The sequence below is a fragment of the Rousettus aegyptiacus genome, unplaced genomic scaffold (assembly GCF_014176215.1).
Source record: "Rousettus aegyptiacus isolate mRouAeg1 unplaced genomic scaffold, mRouAeg1.p scaffold_m13_p_5, whole genome shotgun sequence".
Classification (NCBI taxonomy): domain Eukaryota; kingdom Metazoa; phylum Chordata; class Mammalia; order Chiroptera; family Pteropodidae; genus Rousettus; species Rousettus aegyptiacus.
Window position 1 is genome coordinate 11075010 of NW_023416308.1, and position 13348 is coordinate 11088357.

General features: G+C 48.5%; 1 protein-coding gene across 15 annotated transcripts in view; it reads right to left on the reverse strand.

The window, feature by feature from the left end:
• Nucleotides 1–2606: 2606 nt before the first annotated feature.
• The window catches only part of CIT (citron rho-interacting serine/threonine kinase), a 144985-nt gene continuing 134243 nt past the window's right edge, over nucleotides 2607–13348 (reverse strand). For 11 of the 15 annotated variants that reach the window (XM_016149547.2, XM_016149546.2, XM_016149542.2 and 8 more), the window contains 7 exons: nucleotides 13205–13313; nucleotides 12981–13109; nucleotides 12398–12478; nucleotides 10645–10723; nucleotides 10329–10508; nucleotides 5842–6145; nucleotides 2607–5051 (listed from right to left, as the gene is read on the reverse strand). In XM_016149547.2, coding sequence (XP_016005033.2) covers nucleotides 5028–5051; nucleotides 5842–6145; nucleotides 10329–10508; nucleotides 10645–10723; nucleotides 12398–12478; nucleotides 12981–13109; nucleotides 13205–13313 — 906 coding nt within the window. In that variant the 3' untranslated portion in view covers nucleotides 2607–5027. The remainder of the gene's footprint in view (nucleotides 5052–5841; nucleotides 6146–10328; nucleotides 10509–10644; nucleotides 10724–12397; nucleotides 12479–12980; nucleotides 13110–13204; nucleotides 13314–13348) is intronic. The other 4 variants (XM_036220151.1, XM_016149537.2, XM_016149540.2 and 1 more) reach the window with 1 other exon arrangement.

Consider the following 13348-nt stretch of genomic DNA (forward strand, 5'->3'; position numbering starts at 1 on the left):
CTCAATTAACAAACCTCCAAAGGCCAAGCCTGAAACCCAGAATGTCAAAGTGATACCACCCACAGCTGAGGTCAGAGACGCCACCATTTTAGAGAAAAGCAAAATTTCATTTTTGTTGAGCTCAGCTACTTGCCAGATGAGCATGACTTCATTTAGAGCACACCCTCGGTTCTCCTGACACCTGACCCTCCAGCAGTGTTTACAAAGTTTGAATTCATGAAGACCCAAATCTGGACCACTCGAATCCCCATCGAGCTCCTGAACAGTCTCTCCTTAGCACCTCTCTTGATCAGCAAATTAGTGGCGAAAAGAAACTAGAGCCTTCTGCCCTGGAACACAAATTGTAATTGTCTTCAGGAAAAAAAACAAGGAAGTTAGAAACATGCATTTCTTCTAAGACCCAAGTCATCCCAGCAAAGTGTTCAAACACCCACCAGAGTACTCCTGAGAGTTGGCCCTGCTGTGAGCCAGACCCTTGGAGAGGAGCAAGCAAGCTGGAACAGACTCTGCGGCCGGCCCTGTCCCTCATAAACCGCTGGCCCCTGCCAGCCAGGGTCAGCTCCCACAACAACCTCATCTTTTTCATCCTAACTAACTACAGCCCAAGGGCCTTGGCCTGGCCAATGATGCCAGTCCTTCCTGCTACCATTTCTGCCACACCTGGAGTGAATTCATCCATCACATCTGGAAAACTCAACAGCAAGTGACTCAACGAGAGACAGCTCCAGCTGTGTGTACCCTGGGTCAACCTGTTTCCCCTCTGTGGTTCTCTGAAAGACAGCCTGACTTATATATAGTAGCAAAGTCACTTTCAAGGTTTTTTCCTCTGCCGGTAACAACCCCTTCAAGGCAAATAGTTCCATTAATCATTGATAGACTCAAGGGAAAATGAAGCAATCAGCGCTGTACCGTATTTCCACCCTCCCAGCTTCAGGAAAATAAAAGCTTCGACGTTCGATGAGACAGGTGATAAACCATTTTTCTCTGATCAACACTGTGTGCCTAGAGTCACAGTTGCCATGCTTTAGACATCATAAGCAACATTTAAACTGCCATGAAAGAAATCTGACCAGAACAGGCCCAGGTTTCTCAACCTCAGCAGTACTGACACTTGGGGCCTTAGAACTCTTTGTGGTGGGTGGGGGCCTTCCTAGGCATTCATAGGACACGTAGGACACATCCCTGGCCTCTTGCCCACTAGGTGCCAATAGTACACCCTAGTTGTGGTGACCAAAGGTGTCTCCAGACATTCTTTGTCCTCGGGGAAGGAGAGCAAAGTCGCCCCTGGTTTAGAACCACTGGAATAGGCCAATTAAAACTGCTGTATTATGAGACTGAGAGCTTAGCTGGGCTTAGCTTTAGACTTAAATCTGCATGAATGTTTTCTAAAGCAAACCATATTCAAGAGACCCCATTTTGAAGACAAGACTGTTATTCAGTCTTATTAGGCAAATCATCTCTTTTTGGCCTACCTCTCCAAATCCTGAAGTTTCATAGTTTGAAATTTGCTATGCGATCAGCCCCTTTAAACTGTAAGAGCAGGAACATGACATCTAATTTTGTGCTTAAGACACAGGAAGAGTAACACAGAAGGCTGGGCCTCATTTTGTGATATGACTGATTTGTCAGTTGTTTCTTTGAGGTCATTCCTTAGGGTCCAAAGATCCTTTCTGGTACATTCCTTTTGGAATGAACCGTGTTTACTTATGTGTTTGAAGTATTCTGTGGCCGACAAGAATCCTCAAGACAATAATGGTTGGTATTTAATGGACTTTTCCTACTAGTATGAGAAAGGTTCCGACATTTTACTAGTTCACCTTTTGAGCGATTTCCACTCTTAACAGCTATGACTTTGGCAGATTTTTATCCCCAACAGGAAAGAGGAGGAACAGAATGGCAACGGTTCCTGTCACAAGCTATGTCGGATATGACCCCACAAGTCAGATTTTGACTGTGGTCAGATTACTCCCTGGAAAATAAAAATGAAAGATTAAAAGCAACAGGAACCATGAGAAAAATCACGGTTTGCCAAAACTGAAGTTTTTGCCTGGATCAAGCAAAATTTTACTGACGAACTAAAAAAAAAATAGAAAAAATTTACCTTGCAGACTGTAAAAACTCATCTAGTTAAAAATATATTTACATTTTAAATCACCTTGATCTGAACTCCTGCCTCCATGTAATCTACATCATTAAATTCCCTGTGGCTTTATGATAATGAAACTTTAAGGTGCCCTGTTTTCCTGAGTAGCTGCCTTCTAGGTAATCCATTCTCGAGTAATCCTTTCAACAGGGCCTGACTGCCTTGCCTAAGGAGCTTTCCAGCTCTGTCCTGCGAAGTGACCTTAATAACCACTTCATGGTTCAGTGGAAGTAATGACCAAACTTCGACAATGTCGCACTTTTGGAAGAGAATGCGGGGAGTCTATCGATCCCCGGACAGCAGTGTACTCTGACCCCTGTGGGGCTCCCACCGCCCCAGAGGAAAGCCTCCGTGTAAAGGGAGGGAGGTCCCGTGCCGGGATAAGAAGCCTGAGCTGACACGGGCCACGCTTAGGATTTTTATGGTCTCTCTCGAGAAAAGAAGAGGTCGTTGCACTGAAGCGAACGTTTTAAATCATTGCTTTATTTCACTATTGTTCAACAGCAAAGTCCATTCTTCTCAAGGTGGATCTTGAATTGCTCCCTGTGTTCTTTTCCTCGTTCTGAATAAAAAAGGTAATGAAGAAAAAGCCTGTACTTTTGGAGACCTAGAATCTTATTTATGCTAATAAGCTTTTGACTGCGATTTCATGTTTCGGTATCTCCTGCTGGCATCTTGGTGGTCACACGGAGCTCCCCACCCTCCAATGAAGATGGCTGTCCACAACCACCACCATTGAAACCAAAAGTAAGTGTTGAAAAATGCACCTTTTACAATAAAAAAGTAGAAACCAATTCAATTTCCTTTTTTTTTTTGTTACGAATATAAAGTTTCTTGTAAATATGTACAGTCTTTTGAGCTAGTTCTAGAGCAGGAAGCATTTCACGAATGAGACACGCGATATACATTTTCAGGGCTCTAGAAGCCTGTTTCTCATGGAGATCCTAAATGAAATGCCAAGACTGAAACACCAATTCTCGGTGACCTTTCCAAATACTTGTGGACCAAGAGACAGAAACTTCAGCAAACATTCAGTCGGACCTGCCCCGGGGGAGGGAGGGGATGCAGTATGAGCCCCGAGACGCTGAGCGGCACATAAAACACGAAGGCATGACACCTGCCCAGGGCGTGACGACATGGAGGACCATGGGCGTTTCAAATGACAGAGCACTTAGGTTAAGAGACGAGCAGGAAGGAGCCGGGACTTGGGCCGGGTTGCAATCTGGGAAAGTGGTCAGAACTGGACGTAGGGGTTGAAACACGGTCGTGTCCACCTGCCGTGGTGGCAACAGGTCTACCTGTCCGCCTACCTAGCACGTGCCTGGGTTGTTGGAGGCGTGCCTAAGAGTCACGGAGAATCCGGAGCAAGAGATGCCTTGCGGGAGATTAAAGGCAGAAATAAGGCCGCTAGTCAGCTTGCCAACTGCAAAGCCTCTAAGTTGGTTCTTTACCAGTCGCCAGGAATGTCGCACTCTGATGGAGGGTAAAAGTGAGCCGCACTGCACCTAGGGAGGGCTTCCCGACCCCCGCAGAGCGGGGAGGGTTGGGCTGCGGCTTCCTCCTCCAACTTCCTGGTCTGAGTCTAGCCCTAGGGAAAGGCTCGTTTGGGAAGTCACAGTTTCGTGGGGTAGAACCGTGCTGGGTTTTGTGTGAACAGAGTCATCCACGAGGGAGTCGGCAGGAAGCGTGAAAGTGTGAGGTGGTGGTTTGCTGAAATCCTTCTCTGGTCGTAAGGCTTGAGCGTTTGGTTTTTGTTTGTTTAGTACTACAGACTGCAGCTTTTTGTGGCCAGTGAGTTGGCAAGTCGTTCGAGGGTCTCGATGCGGCGGAAGCTGTGGTATGGAACTAGTAATATTGGCAGAGCAACCCGGGGCGGGGGGCAGCCAGGTCGGGCGACAGCACATGCAGTGAACGGCCATGCAGAACTCCCAGACGGGTCCCCTCCCATCCCGGGGTGGGGAACGGCGTGCCGTCACGGACAGCAGGTGGGTGCCCCTGGTTCCCTCCCGGGCCCAGAGACCCATTAATGCCGGCCTCAGAGCGAGTCTATTGCATGCTTTCCTGGTCAAAGCTACATGGAAAGCGGGGGGCAGCAGGCTGGGGAGATGACGCTGAGGGGCAGGGAGGGAAAGCTCCTCGAGGTCCCTTGGCCCCAAGTCACTGCCTCCGAGCTGAGGCCTGAAGACCTCCGTACATTCTCAGCTGGTGGGAGGGAAGTCGTCAAGGCCATAAAAGGCAATGAGAACAGTAAACATTTGGCTAAGATGTCACCCTGGGTAAAACAGGGCCATCTGCGAGGATGGGCTAGAATGAGAATGAACCTATGTGAGTGCGGGAGGTTAGCCAACTGGCAGGGGCGCTTCCACAATACGTTTCAGTAGCATAGACCTGATGGTGGGATCTAGCTAAAAATGACTACAACAGGAAATACACTGCTATTGAAATCTAGTAAGAATTCTGTTGTCTTAAAAAAAAAAAAAAAAGACGCAAGAAAAGAAACTGAAGGGAAAAAAAAAAACCAACGAACCCTAGGATCTTAAAGTAAACTATTAATTAGGATTCTAACCACGTCGTAGTTAGCGCCAGGTTGGCTTCCTGTGATGAACTGGTGCAGGCTAGAGCTAGGTACAAAAGTTTATGAATGCTTTGAAAGAGTAACAAAGTGCAGAGAGGATGACTGCAGGAAGGTGCCCACAGCTCCGAGCAGCCTCAGCCCCCTGCACCTCCTGGATGCAGGGGTGTCCGTGCTGAGGTGGGTCTGGGGCCAGCTGTGCCATGGAGTAGCTGGGCAGGTGGGCACTGGGGTCCCCTTCAGCAGAGTTCCATAGTATGTTTGGTGTTTTCCTGCAGATTGGGACGAGGAGTTGGTTTTTCGAACTGAGATTTATACTGAAGACTGGTCCCAGACCTAGGAGCAAAAGGAGGAGGAGGGTTGTAGCAACACGGAGACTGCGGTGCTCTGTGCGTAATCCCGACAGGAAGTCTGCAGCACCTGGTCCCTGCTCTCAGGGATGCTCTGCAGAGTGGCACCAACCAGCAGAGCCAGCCCTCAAAGCTTGGCGTCCCTCAGGGACTGAAGTTCACTGAAAAGTCCCCAAAGCTATGTGTGTATCTCTACTATGACACATGCATGCATGCACACACACACACATCATTTCATCAGGAAATGAAAGGAGGTAAGAAAAACATTTGGATGGCTTTCCTCCTCTCTAGACTAGCACAGGTGCCAATGGTGACCTGCAGGTGGCAGAAAATCAGCTTCCGGTGACAGAAGATTCAAAGTTCTAGAAGACAGCAACTTCTACCAGTTTCTGTGTAGCCTTCCGGAAAAATTCTTGATGTACGTGTGTGTACTTGTAGGTGTGTTTGAAAAAGTAAGGCATAAAACGTTCTGTGCAGTACGTTTTTGCTTAAGAAGAGAGAACACACTCACTCACATTTCCTTGTATGCATAGACTATCTCTAGAAACTGCTGACAAGAATGATACGCTTTGGTAGCTGTTACATTTTGGGTTACACACGCGCACACACACAGTATCCTACACACGGTATCCGTTTGCGTAGGAAACCTTTTCTTAAATCAACTACGTTTTCTTCCTAACCTCGTCAGGTGAGTTAGGTTAACGGAGTTCCCTTACCCCGCCCCACCCCCGTACCCCCACCCCAGTCATTCCTCTGGCCTCTGGATGTTGCTTCACCTTGTTGACCTGGGACAGGGGAGTCCTCACAGCTCCCACGGGCAGCCGGCCCCTGCTGCTGTCTTCGAACAGCCTCCCAGGGGACCGCTCCCTCCGAGTGCTAAGCATCCGGCCTGGGGACTTCTCCCGCTCCAGGGGGCGGCCGGGCGACTTGTCCCTGCGCAGCTCCGTCCGCCCCTCTCGGTAGCGGTGGGGTGTGCTTGGCTCTCTCGGGTGGCTGGGGCCTTCGGGCGGCGCCGGGCTGGAGGCCACGCGCTTGGTGATGTGCTCGTTGTACGTTGGCGGGCCTCGCTTGTTGGGGCTGCTGGCGACAGAAGAGGGAAGGGGAACTGAGCAGTCATAACCCCAAAGGGGGCTTTTCCTTCTCTGAGCCGCCCCCGTGCCCCCATCTCAACAACGACTATGAGAAAAAGACCCCGCCTGGAGTTCTTCGGGCTTTTTTGTTTGTTTTATTGGGGTAGGGAGGACAGGGAAGAAAGTAAAGATGACATCGTAAGAAAATCAAGCTTCCTGGCCTCGGAGCACGCTTTGATTCACTAAGCACCTACTGTGTGCCAGGCCCCGCACTAAGCTCTTTAAGTGCATCATCTCGTTAAATCGCCACAGCAGGGCTAACAAGCGGGGTTAAGCCTGCTAAAAAGCCCTCGATACAAGGGAGCCGTTTTGAGAAAAGCCTGTACTCATCGCTGTAGGCTGCCATGTCTGTCCCGCTCCTGGGCCTGGTGTGTGGTCACCTCTCCCTCCAGCCGGCTTTCCAAGAGTCTTTGTGGCACCCAAAGCTGATGCGAGAAGTGTAGGGGTCAGGCCTGAGATCATTAGGAAACGACCGAGCAGGGCTGGCTCAGATAATGTCCCTGGCCCCGAAGATGGATGGTTAATAACCAAATAATTGAAAACACTGTGGCCTTTTTGGACGACCAATCCAACCCTGCACCCAGTCCTGGCCCAGGTATTTCAGGTAAAGATTTCAGCAGACGTGGCCCTAACCACCTCTCTGAAGAAGCAAGATCCAGAAATACAGTGAGAACTGAAATGCGGTCTTCTGAGTCAATTTCTTCCCTCCTCAACGAGCAGAAAGAGTATCCAGATCCTCATATCTGAGCATAATCAGTGGTGGGAAAAAACAACCTGCTTAAAATGGGATCGAAATTTTATATTGAAAACTACCAGGAGACATATTTTCATTGATTGGGGCTTCATCTTGGAAAATAAAGGTAGAAATCAGGAAAATAAATTTATTTTATCCCAGACATTTAAAAAATCTGAATTATAACTGCAATTACATGCTGATTCTAAGAATATAACAAGAACGAATCTCATACTTATTTTGCTGTAATTTTCTCAACAAAATTGTATGCTAACACGTTATATGACATCCTTTACATCACTGTTGGACTTTGGCAGTAAATCGTAGCGATTTCTTCAAAAATATTCGAAAGTTATCACTGGTTTTCCCAAAGGCCTATCTTAATCTTCGAAATTTAAATCCTTCTCTTTGGAACAGCTATCACGTTATCAGCTTGTTGATTTTCTTGTTCTTCAATTATTGGTCTGACTGCCAGAATTTCTTTTGTCAATGCCCATTATTGAAAGCGACTGAGCAGCAAAGACATCAACCCACTGGGAGAAAAGAGACTCTAGAGCACCAGGGACCGGAGCTCCTACGAGAATCTAATGCCTGATGACCTGAGGAGGAGCTGAGGCAGTGATGTTAGTACTGGGGAGCGGCTGCAGGTACAGATGAAGCTTCACTCTCTGGCTCGCTGCTTACCTCCTGCTGTGCGGCCCAGTTCCTAAGAGGCCATGGACTGGTACCAGTCTGCAGCCCGGGGGCTGGGGAACCCTACTCTAGAGCAAGCGTCAGGGCCAAAACCAGACAGATGCCTGTTTTTATAAATAAAGTTTTATTGGCACACAGCCATGCCCATCTGGTTATACACTGTCTGTGGCTGCTTTCACACTCCAGCAGAGTTGAGTACTTGAGACAGAGACCATATGGACTGCAAAGCCAAAAATATTTACTATCTAGACCTTTATAGAGAAAGTCTGCCAATTTCTGCTCTACAGTAAAACTGAGAGGCTGGTGAGCAGAGATAATTTTATAAATGGTCAGTTCATTGTGAATGGTTCATATCATTCTCTTCTTGATGGGAAGATTCCGATAACATTCTTAGAGCACTAGAATTTCCCCGTGTTGGGTACAGAGCAATAAAATCTGAGGTAATTCAGATTTCAACAGCTTGAAATCAAAGTTTATATTCCTCTCTAGTTACGTGGCTTTAAGATACAGAAGACATAAAAAAATGAATTCCAAGTAGAATTACATTAAGCCTATTTATAATGGAAGAGAAATTATAAAATGTGTCCACAGGGGCCCATCATAAAGCAAGTGAGGGAGCTTACTGCCCAGGGGAAGAAAGATGGCTCCAAGAAGGCCATTTGGGGTGTCAGCTTCCATTACTGGGATGAAAGAAAACACTCATCATTTCCTGCGAGTGGGCATCCTTCCATCTCCGTATCCATTAATAAACAATAATCTACCATGTTACTTTTCTGTTTCTTGCAAAGAGTTACATTTCCCTGCTCTGCTAAACAGACCAGGGCAATGCAGCCTGCGGTGAATCGCACTCAGCCAAGCTACGTTCTGATCAGCCCAAAGCAGTCAGCAGCAAAAAGACCACTTTATAAACCAGGAGGTGACCAGACTAACTGCTGATTCCCAGACGTGCCTGGAAACAGCAGGAAAGCAACAGCATCAGTTCTGCCCCTGTTCACAGGAACTGAAACCATTTTCGACCACAGAATAAGTAACTCATTACAGAGACACTGTATAGTCTCAGAAGGAAGGGGCCTGGCCATCTCACTAGTGAGGCAATGGAGGGGAAAAAAACCTACTTTGATTCTTGGCATCACTTGGAAACTACTTAAATGAAATCTAGACATTTTCAGGGGACGACTATAGCCCTTTGAGAACTCGCCCTTGAGGCAGGGTCAAGCCAAAAGAGATAGGAGCTGCTGGTTATTTGGTGCTTCTGGTTTTCCAGCAAGTTCCTGATATTAAAATCATACTGACCAAACATTTTAGACTAACTCCTATATTTCAGCAAAATTAGGACGAAGTCTCAGAATATTAAGTTGATGACTCTACTTTGCAAGATCTAAGCATTTCGTAATATTAGAGGTGGTTCCTCCACCAACTGCAAGTCCCTTCAGAATAAAACCAGTGTCCCCTTCATCTGCGCATGCCAGTGCCAGACACGGTCTCTGGCACATGGCTGAGAGTCCACATGACTCTTTTACACAGGGTAGACTCATGAGGTTTGTAAACCAGTCCAGAAAATTAAAATCCTAGATCAGTTCAATAATCTCGGACCTTCCTATGGACCAAGAACTTAAACTTACACATCTCAAACCTACACGTCAACCTGGATCTGCAACAATTCGAAGAGCATTTATGCAAGAAAAACAGCTGAATCTCAGTGAGAACAACAAGCGTCGTGACATTTTAACTTGAACTATTCCCACCCCTCTCAACCCAGGTCTGCGGCAGTGTTGAAAGCCGAGGGCCTTGCAACCTCGGGAGCTGTGAAAATCAGCAGCCTAGCTGCCCCTGCAGGATGCACGTCAGGACTGAAGATCCCCAGAAAGCCCCGTACCCAGAAAACTGTCACTACCTGACCTGTCTGGCGACTCCTTGGAAAGGACTGTTCTTCGGGCTGGCTTTCCTTTGTCCTGACTCGAGGCTACCTCAAGAGAAAAGCTCTAGCCCCAGAAACTTCAGTGGAGGAACATGAACAAATACGGACTTGACGGAATTCATCTAGGACAGTCACTAAATAAGCAGCCACGACAAACCCAGGGAGGGAGACCTGATTTCCACAGTTGCTACATCATTGTATTTGGAATGTTTGGTTTCCAACAACAACAACAAAAAAATTACAAAACATGCAAAGAAAGAGGAAAAGATACATAGGACCTCATTTCTTCTGGGAAGTTGTCCCTGACCCCCGAGTCTAGGCAGGGGGCCCTCCTCTGAGCTCCCACAGTGCCTACGCGACCCAGATGCCAGCCTCGTCCTTCTAAGCTGTGCTGTAAGTGCCTGATTGCATGTGTCTCTCCCCTGGGGATTCCTCAGAAAAGGGGATTCATCTGGCTGATTCATCACTAAACCTGCCACAACAAGCCCTACTAGCCCCGCAGAATAGCTACTAACTAAGGCAATGAATGCATAATTCCTGCCCCTTTCCAAATGGAGCCACTGAAAATACCCACCAGAAAAAGGTTGGACATTTCCTTCTGCCTTTTATGAGGGGACATTTTTAAATCCTCCTGACATTGTGACTATGTCTTTTCAATGCTATCAATCTCAAAGAAATAAGTGGCTTGAGCTTGAATATTGGGAAACCTTCGACCAGTTTAGCGAGATTTCTTTCTGCTTTGCAGACAGCACTTGGCCCCTGCAATGAGGAAGAGGCGGGGCACAGTACCTGCGGGAGGTGGAGGGACCCCGGTGGTGGTCAGTGCTGGACTCCTTCACGAGGTTGCCTTTGCAGCAAATGACCCTTAATTTATCCTGGTACGAGGACGCCAGGTAAATCGCTCCCGAGGAAATTGCAGGGCCCAGGTAGCGTGGGTTTGGGATTTCCAAATACGCCCGGGCAGGGGTCCTGCGGAGTACAGCACCGGATGAGAATCTGCATGGCGGGGGACCTCAGCTGCCGGGCGGGAAGGAGGAAACCCACGAGCGGCCCGACACCCAACCCCAACGGCGGAGGCTTCCGCGGCCTGCACGGCAGTGCTTACCCCAGAGAGGAGCGTGCCTGGATCTCAATCACTTCGAGTGAGTTGAAGTGGGTCACAAACAGATAGGGTTCCCTGTAGGCTGCGCGGCCGCAGCGCGGGGGAAGAGCGTGAAGGAAGCGTTAGCAGAGAGAACATCAAAACCCGGCTGCAATGCCTCCTTGGACCCAGCAACCCCACGGAAAGGAGCTGGTCCTTCACAAACGTCCACGTGGCAGCGTGATGAGGCACGTTCGCATTTGTTCACGGCCATGCAGTTAGAGCAGAAGATGGGGACCAACTCGAAGGTACATTCTAGGGGATCAGTTAGATAAATGACGGTACATCTAAGGAATTCTGCAAAGCTGTAAGACTGCATGAAGAAGCTCTCCGTGTACTGATATGGGAAAAAACGGAGGTGCATCGTTTTACACAGCGTACGGCAAGGTTCAGAATAGTGTGTAACGTGTGCTACTAATGTTATTTTTAAAAGGGGGCGTATAAGGATATATTTTTTATGCCTCTGTATTTTCATTAAGTACCAGAAGACTCAGAAACTGTTAATGGTTTTTGTTTTTGTTTCTTTTTTCTAAAGAGAGTGAGAAAGGAGAATTTGGAAGATAGGTAGTATGGATGAGACTTTTCATTGTATACCTTTCGAAACTGATTATATGAATTTTTGAAAAAAAATTAAATTCAAAAAGACTGGTTTCAGAGCTAATTAGATATTTTTGGTCTTACTACTATTTATCATGCTGTCACTGACACTCTAGGGCATGATGTTTTCTGTCTTAAAGGGAAAAGGAGATTCTCACTCACTCCTGGTGGTAAACTATTACTTCGGCATCAGACTGTTAGTCGTGCCTGCTGGCACTCGGGCCCCAGGGGCGTCTCCTCGCCTTGAACCTGGGCTGGCTCCCTGGCCTCCTTTGACCAGCAGAATGCAGTGGCAGTGAGAAGGCCCGACATCTCCTGCCTTTGCTCTCCTGGAAGAAGCCCCTGTAGAGAGGAGCCGAGGCCTCCAGCCACCAGCCCCAGCCGAGCTCCCACCAATGGCACCAAGCGCCCGCCATGTCTGTGAGGTCATTTTCGTTGTGCCAGTGCCCCTGGGGACACCCCACACAGCAGAACTGTCCGGTCAACCACAGAATCGTGGGCAATCGCAGTTGCTGTGTTCAGGCACTAAGTCTGGGAATCTGATATGTAGCCACAGATCGACAAAACAGCCTTGACGCGTGTTTCTGCCGTCATGGCGTTTCTGAACATTCGCACAGGCACATTTGTTTGTATGTGTTCATGCTTTCGCCCAGCGCTTCCACTTTTAGGACTTATGAGCAGAGGATACTATTGGACAGGTATAAAAAAATTAGTACAGCCTTGTTCACATTTACAAACAGAGCAGCCATGACTGAAGTGCTCTGCCTAATTCGAATTAATAATATCGAGAGGTGCTCAGCTATGCCATGGAATACTATGCTGCCTGTGAAAGGATTTAAATAACCTCACAGAGACTGGTCTCCTTTCTATCACGAGAGCCTAACAAACACTTCACAAGGCTGGTGGCGGGGGCGGGGGGGGGCGGGGTCTGGCTGATGTGGTTCTGTATCAAGCCTCAGAATCTTTGCCCTGAACGCTCGTCCGGGTGACGACTACAGTGACACTGGTGTCTAATGGGACTCCACGAGCACAGTGTGTAGGCCGAAAGGAGTCCCATTTGTAATTCTCTCCCAGGAGACCAGCTGGCAGGAAAGGGCCCTCCACACCTTGCCTCACTTACCGAAGGCCAAAGGTAAGCGACTCCACTTGAGATCGTCTGTGCGGCTACGTCTTCCGTAAGAATCCACGAACACCCCAAATTCTGCAAGGGGTCAGAGCCGGGGGCATGGGCACAGTCAGGGGCAGGCGGTGTCAACGGCACACATTTTGCCTGAAGAAGAAGTAATCGCGCCCAGACGACCCCCTAGACCATTAAAATCTACGGGCTTCTGCTGAGCCACGTCTGCGATTTATTTTTAAAAAGAGGGTTCAACTGAAAGGGGGAAAGGCAGGAAAAGAAAAGGGTGGAGGAAGGAGAATGGGGTAGGGAGAGAGATGGGGAGGAAGAGAGAGAAACAGAGACCCCAGAGACAGGGAAAAAGAGACAGAAAAAAAAAAACAGATTTAGAGAGAAAAAAAAAGAGAGAAACATCAAGAGGGGAGAAAAAAAGAACAGAAGGAAAGAGAGAGAAAGAAGTGAAGAACAGGGATGGCAGGAACTGCCTTCTTGCCGGCGAGAATACAACAGTGCTGGGCCAGGCTAGCGCCCAGGTGTGGGGGGACAGGGGGCCCGAGCGAGCAGGGGGTGGCAAGCCCCGACGCACCGTGGAAGCAGAGCAGGTACTCCTCCCGCTGTCCTGCGCCGTTCACCTGCACGATCGATACAGGGAAACTGTTGGAAGAGGAGGCAAACACGGCAGGCGCCAAAGAATGGTCGTTCTTGTCCAGGAATTCTGGAAAGGCGGGCGAGAAGCGGGGCTTCAGAAACACCCTCGGGCGGGCGGCGGGGCCGGAGCCGCGCGTGGGCCGGGGAGGACTCGCGCCCTACCCTCAAGCGTGTACTGCTTCATGTCAATTTCGTAGAATTTATTGGTTCCGATGAGGATACTGTAGTTGGTGAAGTGGATACAGCTGCAGGGCTCTGAGGTCTCTATCTCCTGAGACAGAGGGCAGAAGAGGAGACCGTGAGTGT